The sequence below is a fragment of the Raphanus sativus genome, chromosome 2 (genome assembly GCF_000801105.2).
Source record: "Raphanus sativus cultivar WK10039 chromosome 2, ASM80110v3, whole genome shotgun sequence".
Taxonomy (NCBI): domain Eukaryota; kingdom Viridiplantae; phylum Streptophyta; class Magnoliopsida; order Brassicales; family Brassicaceae; genus Raphanus; species Raphanus sativus.
The window spans coordinates 35,471,254-35,490,144 of NC_079512.1; the positions used below are offsets into that span (position 1 = coordinate 35,471,254).

General features: G+C 38.7%; 7 protein-coding genes across 9 annotated transcripts; 5 read left to right on the forward strand and 2 right to left on the reverse strand.

Moving 5' to 3' along the window:
* Window positions 1-702: 702 nt before the first annotated feature.
* On the reverse strand, window positions 703-2,826 carry LOC108843016 (formin-like protein 20). Of its 2 annotated transcripts, XM_018616089.2 has the most exons (4): window positions 2,675-2,826; window positions 2,412-2,577; window positions 1,963-2,253; window positions 703-1,856 (listed from the first exon to the last, which is right to left on the reverse strand). In XM_018616089.2, the coding sequence occupies exons 2-4, from the start codon at window positions 2,550-2,552 to the stop codon at window positions 834-836; spliced, it is 1,455 nt and encodes a 484-aa protein (XP_018471591.1). In that variant the 5' UTR covers window positions 2,553-2,577; window positions 2,675-2,826; the 3' UTR covers window positions 703-833. The 2 variants fall into 2 exon arrangements, with proteins under 2 accessions (XP_018471591.1, XP_018471592.1); XM_018616090.2 differs by lacking the exon at window positions 2,675-2,826 and having other exon boundaries at window positions 2,412-2,668.
* Window positions 2,827-4,446: 1,620 nt separating this feature from the next.
* Window positions 4,447-5,151, forward strand: LOC130508127 (uncharacterized). The gene is made up of 2 exons (XM_057003380.1): window positions 4,447-4,661; window positions 4,864-5,151. Exons 1-2 carry the CDS (start codon window positions 4,539-4,541, stop codon window positions 4,978-4,980), a joined length of 240 nt encoding a protein of 79 aa, XP_056859360.1. The 5' UTR covers window positions 4,447-4,538; the 3' UTR covers window positions 4,981-5,151.
* Window positions 5,152-5,431: 280 nt separating this feature from the next.
* Window positions 5,432-6,373, reverse strand: LOC130508126 (GPI-anchored protein LLG3-like). Its single transcript, XM_057003379.1, has 3 exons — window positions 6,133-6,373; window positions 5,990-6,046; window positions 5,432-5,831 (listed from the first exon to the last, which is right to left on the reverse strand). Exons 1-3 carry the CDS (start codon window positions 6,212-6,214, stop codon window positions 5,491-5,493), a joined length of 480 nt encoding a protein of 159 aa, XP_056859359.1. The 5' UTR covers window positions 6,215-6,373; the 3' UTR covers window positions 5,432-5,490.
* Window positions 6,374-7,657: 1,284 nt separating this feature from the next.
* On the forward strand, window positions 7,658-9,832 carry LOC130508128 (E3 ubiquitin-protein ligase RMA2-like). Its single transcript, XM_057003381.1, has 3 exons — window positions 7,658-7,938; window positions 8,149-8,247; window positions 9,110-9,832. The coding sequence occupies exon 3, from the start codon at window positions 9,114-9,116 to the stop codon at window positions 9,690-9,692; it is 579 nt and encodes a 192-aa protein (XP_056859361.1). The 5' UTR covers window positions 7,658-7,938; window positions 8,149-8,247; window positions 9,110-9,113; the 3' UTR covers window positions 9,693-9,832.
* Window positions 9,833-12,758: 2,926 nt separating this feature from the next.
* Window positions 12,759-14,605, forward strand: LOC108843613 (expansin-B3). 2 transcript variants are annotated; one of them, XM_018616843.2, is made up of 4 exons: window positions 12,759-13,012; window positions 13,105-13,405; window positions 13,648-13,777; window positions 14,059-14,605. In XM_018616843.2, exons 1-4 carry the CDS (start codon window positions 12,850-12,852, stop codon window positions 14,260-14,262), a joined length of 798 nt encoding a protein of 265 aa, XP_018472345.1. In that variant the 5' UTR covers window positions 12,759-12,849; the 3' UTR covers window positions 14,263-14,605. The 2 variants fall into 2 exon arrangements, with proteins under 2 accessions (XP_018472345.1, XP_018472344.1); XM_018616842.2 differs by having other exon boundaries at window positions 12,771-13,021.
* Window positions 14,606-16,219: 1,614 nt separating this feature from the next.
* Window positions 16,220-16,794, forward strand: LOC108843137 (uncharacterized). Its single transcript, XM_018616241.2, has one exon. The coding sequence runs from the start codon at window positions 16,342-16,344 to the stop codon at window positions 16,600-16,602; it is 261 nt and encodes an 86-aa protein (XP_018471743.1). The 5' UTR covers window positions 16,220-16,341; the 3' UTR covers window positions 16,603-16,794.
* Window positions 16,795-17,181: 387 nt separating this feature from the next.
* Window positions 17,182-18,727, forward strand: LOC108843136 (uncharacterized). Its single transcript, XM_018616240.2, has one exon. It carries the CDS (start codon window positions 17,364-17,366, stop codon window positions 18,552-18,554), a length of 1,191 nt encoding a protein of 396 aa, XP_018471742.1. The 5' UTR covers window positions 17,182-17,363; the 3' UTR covers window positions 18,555-18,727.
* The last annotated feature ends 164 nt before the right edge of the window (window positions 18,728-18,891 follow it).

Consider the following 18,891-nt stretch of genomic DNA (forward strand, 5'->3'; position numbering starts at 1 on the left):
CTTCACCGGCGTCATCATTGTGTTGTAATTAGACAGAGGAGAAGGAGAGATTAGAAAGAGAGCGCTGGATGGAGATGAGTGATGAGGATTGAAGGGTTAAAAGGATGGCTTATATGGAGGAGAATCATGGCGGTTAAGTGTTATTGGCGCGAGACTCTTACCGCGCTCCTTGAAATTAATTTTGTTTGGCGCCTATTCATTTGTTACTGATTTATTTACTCTCTTATATATCATGTTTTATCATGTTACTGATTTATTTCCCTATAGTTTTTTTTATGTCATGTTGTATTGTACTGATTTATTTTTTCTATATAATTTGTAATGTTATAAATTATAATATATAAATATTACAGGTGTAAATGATATAGATTTGTTATTAAAATTTTCTATCATCAATGCATTATGTGTTACTAATTAATTTTTCTATACAATTTTGTTGGATTTATTTTCCTATAGAACATTTTTATTGGATATGGTTTCGTTTTTTGTATTAACAAATAAATATCGACAATCAATCCGTGCTAATATTTCAATTAAGGTTTTAAGAACTTGCAATTCAGACTTTTCTATAAACAAGGTTTTTATATAAACCACAAGTATACAACTCCCCCGTACACACAAGATTGGGCAGAACGCAGAAGAAAGGCAACTCAAGATCTGAGATTTGGGCTCATGAAGAGCACTAAAGTAAAACTCAAATGATAGGGCATAAAGGAGGAAACATAAATTAAGATACACAACAAACAGACCCAATAAAACTAGGGCCTATAAACGTAAGCCTTGATAAGGAAGGAAGCAGTTTATATTGTGGAGTAGAGGAGCCAACAATGGCTTCACCACCCTCTGGGAGGCCCACCTGATGAAGACTGCACGTTCAGTCTGTCAAGGAGGGCGTTGAAGTCTATAGCTTGGCCACTCTCCTCCATCCGCTGAATCACCGCCATCACGTGGTCTCCTCTGAACCCCATGCTCACTAGCTTCTCTATCAATTCACCATATTTCGATCTCAACACAGGAGGTGGTGTCCCGGTGTTACCACCATCTGCCTGGTGCTGCTGAGGAGCGTACCCACCACCTTGTGGACCTTGCATATAATGAACTTGCTGTTGCTGATGTTGCTGAGCTGGTGGTGGGTATTGCATCCGCCCACTTTCATACATGGCATTGGTATACCCGGGAGGAGGAGGAGGCCCCGCGGGTAGATAACCATCGCCTGTCTGGGGGTTATAAGACATCTTTGTCTGCTGCGGAGCCTGTGGTGGCGGTGCACCGTATCCGTAAGTTTGCATCGACTGTTGAGGAGGTCCAGCGTATGGCGATTGCATCTGCATGCTGCTTGGCAACTGTTCTACTGGAGATTGGTTGCTTGGTGGCGCATGCGAGTATGTTGTGTAAGCTCCACTGGACTGTAGCCTCGCCTGCGGCTGAGGAGGCCAGTTTTGCTGGTACTGCGGGAATGACTGAGTTTGAGCTGAGCTTGGGTGGGATGGAGCAGGAGGTGGGGGCATGAACTGAGCCTGCCCTGGTGGTGCTTGAGGTTGAGATGGTGGCGCTGGTGGAGGTGTGTTTTGAAGCTGTGTAGTAGGAGGCATGTAATACTGCTGGTGCTGTGGCCGTGGCTGTGGCTGCACTGGTGGCTGTGGTGCTATTTGGTGAGGCAAAGCAAGTGCAAGCTGGTTGTTCTGTGCATCTGAGGCGTTGTCGCACTTCTTAGCCTCAGGAACAGGAGTAGCAACCCGCTCCTCACCATGTGAAGAGGAAGACGAATCTTTCTGCACAAGTTGAAGCCTCGCTAGCTCTTTCTGCGTATCAGCTAGCTCTTGTTTGTCTCTAAGAACCTGAACTGACCTATTCACCTACATCAAAAACACACACACATGGGTCTAAACATCCATCGCTGATTCAGAAGTAAAATTAACCCAAAAAAAGGACTTAAAAAGCATTGCATAACACAAACAAAACCTCTTGAAGATGTTTGTCCATAGATCTAAGCTTAACATCAGCCTCCTCGTTATCACGAGTCAAATCAGATCGCATTTCACCAATAGTCTTATCAAGATTGTAGCAGTAGAGTTCGAGCTGTGACAAGCGAGAGCTGATGCCTTCGAGAAAGCGCATCATGTTCTCAGAGTACTTCTTCATGGTCCTTTCGACAGTTGCGTTAACGTCGTGGCTCGAAGAATCCTCCGGTGGAGTGTAAGAAGAGCTTGTAGGGAAAACTGAAGACCTCGCCATCCTCGTCTTGTGAAACTCCTGCAGAGAGGCCACAAAACGAACAAACAAGAGAAGCTCTCAGTATCATATCATCAAGTGGATGATATTCTCTTTTTATTGTTATGAATTATCAAAATCGAAACCCTATAATCCCAAAAATTAACAAATCGGAGCAAATTCGAAGCTAGAATTTTCACCTTATTGGCAGCGATCGCAGGATCGGAGTTGGAACCATTAGAGGGGTGGTCCTGATTGGTGAAGTCGTCGTAAGAGCAGAGGATGTCATCGGAACCGAAATCGAAGCCTTTCGATCCCGAGTTGACCCGATCCGACGCCATCGATCCGAGCACTGAAATCGATTTTCTGATTTAAGAAACAAAAAAAGGGAAGACGTTAGACGCTTGGATTAGTCTTGGGAGTTAAAAGCGAAGCTGGTGCTCTCGTTTTTTTTTCTTCAAACCTTCGAGAATACGCAAAAGCACAAGCAGCAGGAGAAAAACGTTTTCTATCTTTTTTCTTTCAAATGGAGGTTTTAATTTCTGATAAGGATGAAGAGAGAAGGAAACAGCCAAACCGACTTTTTTTCTTCTTTCTTGTTTCTGTATTGATATTTTATATCTACATCCCCGTATATATTGATTACTTTGGTTTTTGCCTCGTTTGTTTGTGTTTGTCAAATTTATAACCTTTTGAGTTTTCTAACCACGTTGTTTTGACTTTTGAGGCTGAGGACCTGAGGTTGATTTTGTAACACGTTAGAGTGAATGATAATGTTCTTCCTTGAGGTGTTTCTGGAGATGCTTCTCTAATCTGCAACCAGGTCTACACTCGATGTAAAATTGTTGGACTTTTTGGAGGAGATTTGATCTGCACCCATCTTATTGCTCTTTGCTGCTGGTGATTTTATCTTTTATTACTAAAACATCTGAAACTTGTTTTGGCTTCTTATAATTAGCATGAAACCGCTTCTCGATATTACCATGTTGTTTGTGCTAGAAAAAATAAAAAAAAGATATTACCATGTTGTGTTATTGTCTATTGACAAGGAATCCAACATACAACATACTGACTTGCTTCGGATTCTTCTCGTCAACTCTTTGTAATAACCTATTGCTTTTAAACTCTTGAGCAGACATTCCACAAGTCACATTTGGTGGTAAAATCATTCGCATTCTTGATTTTCGATATGATCAGTGATTCACACCAAGAGACGGATGTGGATGACCTAATCAATTTTGGCCGGTGAAAAGTAAAGAATATGTGGACTAGCTATACACACACGATTATGACTTTAGCAATATCATATTCCGGAAAGGATAAAGACCTTCAAAAAAGCGATTTAATTATCATAAACCCCATAAAGAAACTAGCCGCAAAGTTTCTGCTTTGATTTGTATCCATACATCCTAATTTAAAAGCTTCAATAATAAAACATTAGTTAAGCGGATCCTAAATGTCACTATGAGATGCTTTAGTTGAACGATTATATCATTTTACCATGTTTAGTAAATTATTCTACCTAACTAGGAATACTTTATTTACAAAAGAAAAATGATCGAACATAATTTGAGTAAAAATTTCGCGTCTTTATCAAAGAATAAATGTGGCACCATTAAATTTGACGTAGAAAATCTCACCAGATAACCATATTGAGTTGAATTTGTTAAGCTCTTCTCTGCCACAAGCCAGTTTGTATCCACTAGTTCAATGCCATCGTATCCCCGCCATTAGACCTTATCTTATGACATTTATCCACACATAAAAACCCTATCTTATCAGCATAAAAGAAGAGTATAACCAGTGTAATAAAGTTTGAAAAAACACGAACTCAACAATGGCAGCAATGTCCTGGACACGTGGATGGCTTAACAACCAATGATGGACCCATGTTCATTATTAAAAAAAATCAACCAATCATGTACCTCTTTGTGTGGTTCTAACTTCGAGGTCTAAAATCCATTACTTTTTTGTTGTTTTTGACCATATTAACCCTCTTCTCATCCCATTCTTGTCCAATTAAAACTCTTCTAGAAGATATATAGATAATCAATTTGCAAATCACACGAGAATACCTATCTCTATCACAACAAATCATCTTTAGCTGTGTCTGACACACAAGTTTAACATGCTCAAGGCATTTTCAAGAAGGGGCAAAACGGGAATATCATTGAAAAATGGTCAAATAGCATAGTTTAACTTTTCCCGTTGCGTATATAAACCGTCCATTATCGGAAGTTAACACGTTCTCTTCATCTGCCTACGGTTGCAGATTTGTTTTAGTTTATTGAAGGAGAGTAGAAGAAAACGAACTTGAAGCGTGAGAAATGAAGAAATCTGGAATCCTTGCAGCCTCCATCTCTGCAGTCGCTTCCGCCACGGCCATCTCCGCCGCGTCTACCAACACCTCCCTATCATTCTCTTTGCCGGAAACCAATCTTTCCCGCCAGGTAAAAAAATAAACTTTTTTTTGGGTTTGTCCATAAAGTTAAGCCGTTAAGCACCTCTGTTTTTGCTCGTTTTGAAGTACTTACACACTAGAGCTTTTTTGCTGAATATAAAAAAGTTGCCATAAATAGGTTGTGTTTTCATTGGTTCGGATGTGTAAGGGTAACTAATTAATACTATAAGTATGTGGGTGGTTTTAATTAGGATTCAAAAGGAAAACAGAGGAAGAAGAAAGGTTCGGAAGATGAAGGAGATGAAAAGTTTGCTCCAAGGTTTGATGGGTTAAGATTCATCGAGACGCTTGTTACTGCTCATCGATAACCTTTTTGCATTATTCTCATTTGGCAAAAGTTTGCTATAGTTTTTCTCCAATTGATCAAACAACAACAAAATTTACTGATTTTAATGTTTCTCCTTTTCAAAAATTTCATCTCACTAACTTTGGTTTATGTGTAACACCTGAGGCATATTCCTATTTGTTGTTCTTGCTAATCATGCCTTCTTATATGTAAGGCCTTGGAGATTAACTCAGCCCATTAGTTACCAAAATGTCACACCTGTTATGACATTCTAGTTTCATGACGACCAGGCTCTGCAGCGTTTCAGATGATACTAGTAGGGTTGTTGATCCGAGATCATATGGGGTTTAAACCCGCATAATGCATGTTATTGAGAAAAAAGAGAAAAACAAACAGTTCACGAGAGCCTAACACAAGAAACAAAACTCACATCTATGGTTTTGCAGGAACGAATAAATGGGTCACTCAGCAACTAATTAACGACGGAATCATCATAAATAATATATCTCATGTCATATCGTAACAAATGTCTTTAGAAGAAGTAAAAAAAGAGAACGGTGATAAGCAATGCATGTGTGGAGACTAAAGGGAGTGGTGCATGAGCAGACGAGGTAGCCTGCACGTCGGTGCAATCGAGCCCTTCTTTGCCTTCTTTGCACATGTTTGCGAATATTCCGGGAGGATAACGACCATATATATTAATGTAGCTGAACATTGTGGAGGCACAGTCTGTCTTTTCTTCATTAAGAGCTTCCGCGAATGGGCAAGCAAAGTCCTTGAAGGCCGAACAACATGCCTTGGCTGGATAATTTGGTCCTTTGCATTTGCTCGTTATAATTGTGTAATTCTTGCTCGCAAAATCTTCTTTGCATGCTGTGATTATATCAGATCATTAACATGAATCTTGCTTATTAATTACAGTTTTGAGTTTGGATATGCTAATCATGCATGAGTTCTTATTACGATCAATGATTCAAATTTTGTCTTAGCAAAAAAAATGATTCAAACTTTTGAGAGATTATATTTCTTACGTGTCTTTGCCTGAAGAAGAGCTCGGCTTGCGGCTGGATGTGACTCAAATTCATCAACTGCACATATATAAATTCCATTAAAAAGAACTCTAAACAGGTTTTATATATAGACACGAATAAAATATCAAATGACTACAAATTACGAGAGATGTGGAGAGACGAGGCGAGGCCAGACAAAAGGAGGCTTAGAAGAAGAGAAACCAAACAATGAGGAGAAATCTCCATGCTTATGTTTCTTCCTTCTTTGTATTTGTCTTTATCACATTTGATTTTCTAAACTCTTTTTTTGTTGGTGTTATTTTTGTGTGTTTTGAGTTATAGGAGGAGAGAAAAATGCTGCGGATGTACCGGATAATTACTTAGAATAAACAATATAATCAGTGATATGCCAAAAATACTATTTACTATTTTAATCTTTCGAAAACCCATCAAATAAACAAACATTCTATATAAAAAAAGAAAACGAATAAGTATATTATTTTGATTCAGCTACCACTAGTTGATATCCATAATCAACTGGGAGACGCCCATCTATTGACCCAGTTCCTCGAATCGTTAAAGGCAACTTGCTCCAATAATTTGATGAGACTTTTGAAAACATTATCACAAACTTGTATATCTATTTTTATGTCTACGTCTTCAAAAATATTATTATATATATCACAAGTTACAACTGTATTCGGATTCCAGTCGGGGTGCTCCATAAGGTGATTTGAATAAACTTTATCTCTACTACCGAATTCTTCTATTTTAGAATCAAAATAACAAAATAAGTATATTAGAGATAGTCTAAGTGTTTGGATATACATGAAAATAAAATGTCACTGTTAGATACTATTGAAATAAAAATGTCATCGTTAGATATAACACCATGCTCTCTCGTCAGTGCAAGAATCGAACAACAACAAATAAATAATACTTGACCCAAAATGTTTTGGTCATGAGATATGGCTCTGTTTATCATAGACGATCGGTTCGAATTATCGGATATGCGTAAGTGATTACAAACGTCAGGCAATATATTTTGTTATATAACGCACAAAATTGTAAGTTGATCGCAGATTCTGTGACCATGAATTTTCCAAAACCATGTTTTTCATCATTAGACAGGAACATAATGGTGACGGCACAACAAATACATTTATTTAGGCAGTGCTTTATCATTTCAAGGAGTGAATTTGGGGTTGCTAATTAATAACACGGAATTAAATATGATCTGGTGAACACCAATGGCTTTTTCCCGTGACATATAACCTAATTATTTTTTGTGGTTTAAACTATGACTATTGGTTGATAAAGCCTTTAGTTAAGGCTTCAATGAAACTTTATTATTCCCCTAATTCAATTTAATGAAGCAACTTACCAAACTGATGTAGATATTCACTCAGCACCGTTTCTTCTTTCAAGTCACTAATCAACACCTAATAATTACAAATTTTGAAAGAATACAAAGAAGTAAAAGTACCGAAATAAGCAGAACTTTTCAAATAATTAATGAAAAAAAGAAAAAGAAAACAGGAAAAAACAATTGGAAAATAGTGGCGTAACGGTGCAGCCATGGATTCCCACGTCATTATACTTTGGGGAGTATCTATGGTGTTGCCAGAGACAGAAGCTGCCAATTTCTCATCTTATGATATGGATAAATCGATAGTTATGGGAAATTTTCGCAATTTCTAATGTTTTGTGTCGCTTTTGTAGGTTTATCAGCTGAATAATAATTGTTCTAAAAAATTTATTAGCTGTGAGAAACTGTTTTTATGTTATCTTTTTTTTTTGTAAGACTTCTTATGTTATCTTGTTTACTTTTTTTTTTAAACTATGCTCATCCGTTGCTGACCTTTTCATAAAATAAAGAAAGAGGCTTACGGAAGTTAAACAAGTAAAGGAAAAAAGCTCAAAAAAAGAACAATGGCGTTTCGTTACTTTATCTACTTATTTTTAATTAGGTAGGCGTTTCTTCTTTAAAATCGTAACTTTTGCGGATTTTAGTTTTGTACCTTACAAGATAAAAATAATAATTGTATGTGTGTGTATAATATAACCTCTCGTGCTTCTGCACCATTCTCTATCTGTTATTCTCCTTGCCCATTCTGCTTTCTCTATTTCCAGACAATTCTCATCTCTCTTTTCTTTTTGAACTCGTCTCTCGTCTTCAGGCCATTGTCACATAAAGCAATCAAACTCTCTGGAGGTTTCCAAAGGCTTAATTAGCACTCAAGTCAGAAGAGATCCATATACTATAACCTCTTCAAAGGGTACGTCTCTTTTTAACTCCTGGGATCATCACTCTTTATCATATATAACTATGTCGTTGCGTTTGTATGTGTATATTTAAAAGCATATAATCAATAGATCGGTGTTCCAGAAAAAAAAAATCAATAGATCTGCACCGTTTCTTTTGAGCTACTACGCACGAAGATGATATAATATGTCAGTTTTAGATCATTCAAATGAACTATTTGCGATGTGATTTGATTAGTTTCCTATTTTGTCATCACTTATTTACTTAATTAACTACTCCGTTTCTTTAGTTATTTGGCTTTCTTCTTATTAAATGGTATTTATGCAAAATGATATCGTGTGCTTGAGATTAAGTGAAAACAGAGCAAGGCATGAAAAACGAAAGTGATTAGGTCAAGTATTCATAACCTGCTTAGCTGCTTAATATGCTTCTCTGCTTGGGTTTCATTTTATTGTCACTTTCCATACTTGTTGTTTAGTTTCAAATTTATGCATTTTAAAACTTGAAAAACTTGATATAATACTTAACATTTTACCAAAATAATTCTTCATAAGCTCAACATATTAGAGATCGTTACTTTTCTTTTAATTAATTAATTATTATTATCTTCCTCCTCAGTTTTCTTTTTCTTAAAGCAAGATCATGATTGGTGTATAGCTGATTGTGTTTAGTTTATTTTGATCTATTGATCCTTGATGATATTTCTTGTTTCCATATATAAAACCAATGCTTTTCGAAACCTCTAATTGGGATTAGACTTTTTTTTGTCAATATTGGAAGTAGAATCACTAGACCATAATATATACTATTTAGGTGAAATCTCATTGAATACACAACTGCTAGTCTAGTGAATGAGTGTGTCTTGTACATTTCAGTAACATGGAGATAGAGAAGGTAGAAGACTCAGCAGCATTGGGTGACTCTGGAGGAGACTTCGACTGCAACATATGTTTGGATCAAGTACGTGACCCGGTCGTGACACTATGTGGCCACTTGTTTTGTTGGCCCTGCATATACAAGTGGACTTATTCCACCAACAATACAAGAAGACGCGTCGATCAGTACGATAAGAAGGAGTCCCCAAAATGTCCGGTCTGCAAATCTGATGTCTCGGATGCTACGCTTGTACCTATCTACGGCCGGGGGCAGAAAATACCCCAGTCCGGTTCAAACGTACCGAACAGACCATCCGGTCCGCTTTATGACTCAAGAGGAATTGGTCAACGTTTAGGAGAAAGTGAGAGTCAACGGTACATGTATAGAATGCCTGATCCAGTGATGGGTGTGGTATGCGAAATGGTATATCGGAGACTGTTTGGAGAGTCTTCTAGGAACGTAACACCGTACCGTGACACAAGTCTACATTCAAGGCGGCGGACAATGCAGGTGGATGAGTCGCTGAGCAGAGTCTACTTGTTCCTGCTTTGCTTCATGGTTATGTGTCTACTTCTCTTCTAGTTATAATGTCATTTCGCGTAATAATGAGTATGCATATATCTATACACATGGAGTGTATATATGTGTGATCCTGAAACGGCATGATGAGAATTGAGAAACATAATAAAGTCAATCAAGAAACGGCACCAATTGGCTTTTAGTATATTCTTTGAATGGTGATAAAAAGGAGGCTTATCTTCAACTCAATCGATTTTGTGCACCAACAAAAAGATGATAGTGGCATTCGAATGCGACGCAAACGGTGTTGCTTGTCGGATCACAATATTTTCTCAAATATATAATATAAATATGAACCGTGGGGCCTACGTTTGATTGATCGAACAAGACGCTGTTAGATATTAAAAAAAAAACTTTCTTTTTTGCTAAATTGTTAGATATAAAAAGTTGAAACATTAATTTAACAGATTGGTGTTTTTGGTACGGGTCTTTCCAATACATTTAAGATGCTGTAAACAAAAAAGTGACAATCGAACTGGAGTGAGCTGTTTCATTAAAAGCATAGGGCAGTCTGAGAGGAGAGTTATGGCCTTATGGGTCCATATGAGACAAGCCCCTCATTTATGGGAATCCATTTTCTTAGCTTCAAAAGTTGCAGTTTATTTTGCTATATCGGTATAGGTTTGTAGAAAGTTCGATACTTGAGTTTTTTTTTAAATGTCGGTATCATCTATACAGTTCCATGACTCCATCAAGTCTTGAACGTTCATCTATATAGTATATAGTCGAGAAAAAAGGACGGATTAAAGTGTAAAACGGTCACATACATGATCAGATAGATAATAAATGCTACAGAGAGAACTGTATAATGCGAGACCGATGCGGCAATGCCTAATACAAACAAACACATACAATCTAAGAGTGTTATCTGCTTGTTTCCTACATTACAACTTCACTCTGTAGAAACGAAATAGTTTCATGATCTGCAATCTAAGAGTGGAGCTGATTTAGGCTTCGATTTGGGCTAAAACACGTTTTCAGGCCGAAACGAAGAAGAGCCAAGTAAAATTTGTAACAAGAAAGCACTCTCTTTGTAAGCCCAATGGTGTTTCAAAGGAAAAAAAGTAAGCCCAAAGAAACACTGGTAAGATGAAAAATATTATCCCTGCTAAGACGAGACTAGTGATTTTCCTGATATTGATCAATCTGCAAGCGCCAAGAGATCCAGAGCGTGCACTTCATGATGAACTAGTGTCCCAATTGGTTAAATATGAGTGGGGTTTTTTGTTTATTACTAATTGTTAGCCTTAGATTCTTTTGAAAGTTTCATTGTACAAGGAATATCTCCTTTGTTGAGCAATAAGCATATAGCATCTCATGGAAACATTTTTCACAGGAAGTAAACTTTAGAAACGAGAGGCCGAAAGGGAAATTTGGGAACTTTTGTTTTCGTTAATCAACATCTGAATCGAACAAAATTACTTGTTGATGTTCTTGTTTTTTTTTGGCAACAGTTGATGTTCTTGTTATTGGGCCTTATTAGGCAGATACAATATGTATATCATCTGATGATTGTATAGAATCGCTCTGTATACACGTCTAGGTCATGTATTATCTCTGTATACAAGGCAAACAAGAAACCTCCTTTATAACTGCTGAGAATTCTTGACAGTTGTTGCTGCAGAGCGAGTTATATTTACCTCTTCAATCTGCTTGAAACTATGTTCGACAACATTTAGTTTATAGTTTTGAAAGTCAAAAGTAACTATTGAATAATGGGAACTTGTATAAAACCAAACCCGGAGATGTGTAAGTGTAAATGGGAAAAAGGGTAGCGAGAGTTTGGTTTGCGATAAGAAGAATTATATTCGACTCTTGCATGAAACTGTGTAAGATTCGAGTGCTTTTAATTTAACTAGTTAAATATTCAATTGTTTCACGTGAATCAGTTATCATACATATTTTGACTTATTGTACACTCTTTCACACACTATGATCGTCCACCTAACATTTATCTGAAACCACGAACACGGGAAACTAATATAGTGCGAACTGACGAGTGACGAACCGTTTGTAATATCCGAATGATTGATCAAAAGAGATGATAAATGCAGTGAAATCTTGGAGTGAAAACTTTACAAGCATCATTTGAGTATACACACCAAACAAATCAGTCATGTCTATTCGTATATATATATTTTTTGGCACTAATGCTTTAAATACCACTATGATATATAAGCATATTTAAACAAAACCCACCGTAATTAACGCTAGAAATATCACGTAAATGTAGGGTCGTATAATACAAAGTAGAAATTTGGTCATGTGCTTTGTTTATAAAATAAAATAAATCGCGCATCCACCTTTTTAATAAGATTTTTGGGACTGAGTGACCACTGACCAACAATATTTATCTTCTATTGCCCTACCATCGTCAATAATAACAAAAGAATGAACTAATATGTCATTAGTGAGGTAAAGGTAGTTGTTCGTTATAGCATACGAATTAGCGTGAAAACCGTTACCCTATTATTATAGTATATATTCGCAATGGCAATGATTCATGCGTTGTGCGCACGAGACTGGCCACAAAGTTTGGCTTTGCGTAAATCATATAATATCTATTCCTCCATTCAAGTACACTCACACAATCATTCATCGACTATATACAAAAACAGTAGTAGATTTATCAAATCTACTGGAGCAAATATTTAAGTTTTAACATTTAGACCCAAAAAACCATATTTATGAAGTTTGTATAAATATATGAAATGAAACATAAAATCTAAGAACATAACACGTGAAAAATAAATAGGAAGAAAACAAATCAGAAGATAAGAGATTGGGCAAGGGCAAGTCAGTGTCTTAACGGATTCCTCTTCTCCTCCACAGAATCTGCGGGAGATTAACAACGGTCTAAACTCATAAAATGTACCAAAAAACCCCTATAGAACCCATGACAATTACACTCTTGATAGAGCGAAATCGACGCCTTAACTGTCGGTAGGTCTTATCAGAGTGGCATCTCACCGTTAATAAGAGCAACGGCAAGGGACTAAACCGGCAAAGACTTTAAAACAAAAAGAGAAACCACAGAAAAGCAGTTTGGCTCATTTTCTCTATATAACAACAACAACACTGACATATCAGTTCCACAACTCACTCACTCACTCACTTTCTCTCTCTCACTGTCGGCAAAACATACTTCTCTGGGGGTAAAATGCAGCTCTCTCCGGTCATCATCTTAGCCACGCTCTGCATTGTCCTGCAACTTCTCGTTACCTCCTCCGCTCCAGTGACGACCAATAGCCACGCGTCAAACTCCCATTGGCTTCCTGCAGTGGCCACCTGGTACGGAAGCGCCAACGGTGACGGAAGCGATGGTAAAGATGGTAAACACATAATTAAACCACACTTCACACTATCTAGTGATAGAAATGTAAAAACGTTTTTCTCATTACATACCGGAATACAGGAGGAGCGTGTGGCTACGGTACGTTGGTGGACGTGAAACCGTTACATGCGAGGGTTGGAGCGGTGAACCCTATCCTCTTCAAGAACGGTGAAGGCTGCGGAGCCTGTTACAAAGTTCGTTGCTTGGACAGGAGTATATGTTCCCGGAGAGCCGTCACCGTCATCATCACCGACGAGTGTCCCGGCTGTTCGAAGACCAACACTCACTTTGATCTCAGTGGTGCGGCTTTTGGTCGATTGGCTATCTCAGGAGAATCTGGTCCCCTCCGCAACCGTGGTCTCATTCCCGTGATTTACCGCCGGTACATGCTTATTTTATTATTATTATCTTTTAAATTAATTTATTAATGTTTATTCTCTTCATCAATAACTAACTCGTGACAGTGCACGAGCGAATTAAAATATATGAATTATGGTTAGAAATTATTAGATTTTATTGCAATTGGCGAGCTTTAACGGCGAGATCTCGTTTTTAAATGGTCCCTGACATTTTTGACCGTTGACCATTTTATTTTTGATCTTTTGTTGCATAATATTAAAAAAGGACGGCATGCAAGTATAGAGGGAAGAACATAGCGTTCCATGTGAACGAAGGATCGACTGATTTTTGGTTGTCTCTGCTCGTTGAGTTCGAAGATGGGGAAGGCGACATTGGCTCCATGCATATTCGCCAAGTACTTTCTTTTTCTTTATAACCAAACTCTTCTTTTTAATCTCTTTTTAGACTTTAGTTTCCCTTTTTCTTACCACAAAGTCACTTCCACTTCAAAGTCTACTTTTATTTTGTATAATACTAAATGAAAAATGAGGAAAAGTTTTAGTGGAGTGGGCACACTCATGGTTCTTTATTGACCAACTAGAAAGGCACACCAGTAAAGTCTGCTAAAGTCTACTAAAGTAACAATAAAACAGACTCAAAAGTGTAAAGATGGGTTTCCTTTGTTAAATGGTGCAGGCAGGAGCGAGTGAATGGCTGGAGATGAAGCATGTATGGGGAGCCAACTGGTGCATTGTTGGAGGACCACTCAAAGGACCGTTCTCCATCAAGCTCACCACTTTGTCAGCCGGTAAAACACTGTCAGCTACCGACGTGGTGCCTAGAAACTGGGCTCCTAAAGCAACTTACACTTCCCGCCTTAACTTCTCCCCCGTCCTCTGAAAGCCTCATATACCTATTCGTACTACTATTTGTGTCATATTTTATTTTGAAGAGATAAATAGAGGGTGACGGCTGACCGTAGGATGGCAACTGTAATTGAGTCCATCCGAATCCAACGGGTCCTGCGGTCTCTCCTCTTACCCCTTGTATTGTGGATTTGCGTGTGTTGTGTCTTGTGTGTGTCGGTGAGTGTGTAGGAGTCACTGTAGCCATCTCCAAAGGGGAGATAGAGCTAGGAATAGTATTTGGTGGTGTCATGCTTCTTTTCCTATCTAATTCTTGTCATTTTCTCCTTCTATTGTGGGACATTGCATGCTATATCATCATATGAATATTTGTCACTTTCTCTTTTCTATCGTGGGGACATTATTACATAATGTATCATATGAATATTCAGTATATTTAAAGAAAAAACTGAATCTCTACCAGAACAGAGTATCTCCTTAATGTATCTCCTAAATTCCTGTCTTAAAACCCAAGAAAAGAAAATGAAAATGCTACGAACATTCAGGTTTGTTCCAAAAATTGAATCTTGGGGATTGTCCTCAGCTGCTTTGATCTCCTATCACAAAATGCAAAAACTACTTCACAGGGACCAATCTTTTCCAGTTTCAAATCATGCATATAGATGGTCATTAAGTTAATAAACATAGGCAAAATTATAGTGTATATCATTCCACTTTTCAAATGCATTTTTCTAGCACAACTTGTTAAGTGATATGGTGTGAGTTTTAATCATTGAACTAAACCCCGGTTAATCTTATATGTTGAACCTATTGGCATTGGGCTTTATAGTCTAATACTATTAAAAGGGCCACGTGGAAAGGAGAACGGTTAGGTCCCAAGTTATGTACTGGGCCTGGCCAAAGTGAGATCATGGACCCATAGTCGATTCATGTAACACGTTAATAACAGTCATGGACTCATATAGTGATTATAGTATTTATCTGACTCAAATTTGAAATATACAGATCCAAATAGTATAGTTAGTTATAGACTTTCAAACGCAATAAGGTAGCCCAAAATATGAAGTTGATAGAAGAAGCAGACATGACTTATCTATCTACACATAAGATGAGGGAATGACCCTGTATATCCTCACGAAGCTAAGTAGCTAACTCCTAGTAACCATGTGATTAACCATGTGATTCACATTAATGTAAATAAGGGTTTTTCCAAAACAATAGTCAAGATGTATGTATCTACACAGGTTCGTAATCCAGATCAGATAATAGAGGCTGATTCCAGCATCGGAAGAGAAATGCATAAACGTCGAAAGATCCCAACAGTGTTGTTTTCCTCCACACTACCCATTATCTCTTTAGATGGCAGACGACTCTTTACAAATCATTCCTTTACTTAGCGGATTAATCATTAATATAATGCAACTCTTTTATATCGCAATCACAAAGCCTATCATACATACATTCTCTTTCTGCGATATATCTGTTCTATATAACAAAAGAAAACTGATTGGTGAGGTTAGACTTAATGACAAGAGCACTTACAGCAATAAAAACTAACTAAAGTAACGGGAAGCAAAGGGACAAGAAGCATTGAAGGGAGGTAATACCACGTGAAGGTGCTCGCGTAAACCCAATACCCAGTTTCCACGTCACCAAACCACTTGTGGGCTCTAGTCTAGTTTTGTTTTGGGCCTCCCATAAAACAAAGAAAAAACATATAAAGAGACAAATTAAACAATTTAGCTGAATTAAATAATAAAAACAGCGGTCACTTATTACCGCAAAGATACAATGGATGTGGGCTCCATCATAAGGAATCCATAATTGAATGAAAGAAGAGGTGACTCATCTTGAGGATAGGCCGCCACTTGTTTCCTCCTATACCTGGATCCCACTGTTCCATGTGCATGGTATCGCTTTTTTTTTAGATCTTTCCGAAGTTACCATTTTACCCTCAAACCCAAGATACCTTTTCTATATAATTACACAAATTATCTCTCCTTCATCTTCCGACACGATCTAGTAAATCTCTCCAGTTTTCGAAAGAGCTTCACAAATCCTTTTAAAGATTCCATTTTCTAAGATATATAAAGAAGATATTTAACCAGAAGAGATGTGTTATCTGAACAAGGTTTGGATTGCAGCATCGTACGTGGCTGCTCAGGGTAACCCCGATCACGGCGTCAAGCTGAAAGCTGGTCTCAGCTCCGCACAACACCTTCAACGCCGGCTTACCTCCGATATCCGCCCTCTCTCAGCCGCAGATGTCCCCGTAGATGGTGGGCGAGTTGAAGAGAAACGGCTTACCTCTTCTTCCAATCCCGATGAATCTCTCCGTCAGGTCATGTACCTCAACTGCTGGAGCCAAGGCTAATTCCAAGCCCATGCAATCCATCCTCGGATGACGAAAATGATGATGATCGTGATGGTGACTCGCTCTTGAACCCGCTGAGTTGGAAAAAGCGAGTTTGATTATCCGATGATAACTGTATATAGTTCCGGTGTAATATAGTCATATGTGTGATTATTAGAAGGTCAAAATAAATGAATATCGTTTTTCTTCTAAGTTCTCATCAACAATTTTCTGAAATTTTGATTGTGATTACCACTAATTCAACTTTATCTACAGTGAATTCCGAGTATCAATTAAAATAATAATCCCAAAAAATTACAAACCCGTCATTATCAAATGGGACAGGACAAGTCAGTCACGCCATAAAGTTATTAATTTTCTATGGTTGTCATCATGGAGTTAGGGTCTACACATTACCAGTAAATAATTGAAGGATTTTCGGTTGTAAAATATACAAAATTTCTGCATATTTTCATCTTGGACTAAACCAAGAGTATATATATTCGCAGGCCCAAATTTTGCAAGACTCAACTATTTACCCGTGGTCTATATTGGGCCATGGCCCATATTAGGTAGCGTAAATTCCCTTTGAATAAAATCGGATCGGAGCGTATCTGATAAATCCAACGGTCCAAATCTCACGACGCTCCTCCATCAATGGAGTAACGTCTCCTCTCCCAACGGTCAAATAATCCTCAAGAAATACTCCCTCCCTCCTTCCTCATCATTCACAATCCCTAGTTTCTCTCTCCGCACAAAGAGATTGATTTTCCCCATCAAAGATGACTTCAACTGAGCACACAGAGAAGCTCAACGCTCCAGAACTTCAGATCTGGAATAACGCAGCCTTCGACGACAACGAAGACTCCAATCTCCCTTCCGCCATGGCGGAAGCTCCCTGGTCTAACCTCAACGCATCGTTCGATTCCGACTGCAGCAAGGAGAATCAGATCCCGCTCTCTGTGTCCTCTTCTCTCAAATCCTCAGTCTCGTTCACCACCGTCGACGATCCGATCCGCTCCGGTAAAGCTAAAGAAAAGCCACACAAGACCGCGAAGGCGGCGAAACACGGCGGCGATATCGATGCGGAGATCGAAGAAGTGGAGAAGGAGATCGGGAGATTATCGACGAGGTTGGAATCGCTCCGGTTAGAGAAGGCGGAGCAGATCGCGAGAAGCGTCGCTGTACGAGGAAGAATCGTTCCGGCGAAGTTCATGGAAACGCATAAACAGACGGTGAAGTTCGAGACGGGATCGAAATCGAGAGCCACCAATCCACGTAGAGGCGTTAGCTTGTGTCCAGGGGAGATATACTCAGCTGCGAAGAAGTCTTCGGAGACGGTGACTCCTCTTCAATCGGCGGCTCAGAACCGGCGCAAGTCTTGTTTCTTCAAGCTTCCTGGGATCGAGGAAGGGAAGGTAGTGACGAAAAGTAGAGGACGAAGTCTGAGTCCGAGATCTCGCAAAGCTAAGATGACGGCTCAGAAGCAAGCAGCGACGACTGGTGGGGCGAAGAGAGCGGTGAAGAAAGAGGAGAGTGTTTTAGCATCGATCCAGCCTAAGAAGCTGTTCAAAGAAGAGGAAAAGAGGAAGCCTTTGAAGCCAGGGAGAGTGGTGGCCAGCAGGTACAGTCTGGTAAACAAGACGGGGGAGAAAGATGCGAGGAAACGTTCGTTGCCTGAGAATAACGAGGAGAAGGAGAATCAGAGGTCGGAGAAGAGAAGAGCTTCTGATGAGAATAGAAAGAGTGAAGGGAGAGTTAAGAAGAGATGGGAGATTCCAAGCGAAGTTGAGGTGTATTGCAGTGGTGTGAGTGATGAGAGTCCTATGGGTAAAGAGTTGCCTAAGATCAGAACGCTTCGCGGTCGTGTTGGAGAGAGTCCTCGTGATTCAGGTGCTGCTAAAAGAGTTTCCGAGTTGGAAAGCAAGAATCTTGATTTCACGTTTTGCCAGCTTCTGAGGTTTGAAGAATGAATGATGGATTAGTCATTTTGAGTTGAAAAATCCACAACTCTTGTTGTGGGTGATGTGACTGTGAATTTGGGTTGTTGCTTAATGTCTAAAATACACATATTAATGATTGTGAGTTTTGTTGTCTATCCTCTTGTAATATCAGCTCCATGAATAATGAAATGATTCTCATAAAAGGGTTTTGCCTCGTCACCAATCACAAGGACTCCACAGCTTTGTGAAATACACATGGCTTTCCCTTAACGACAATGCTTCATCCTTTTGAATCATTGGGCGAGCCAAACTAAGACTCTACTGAGCAGCAACCTAAACAATCACAAACAAGGAGACCATCAAGCCC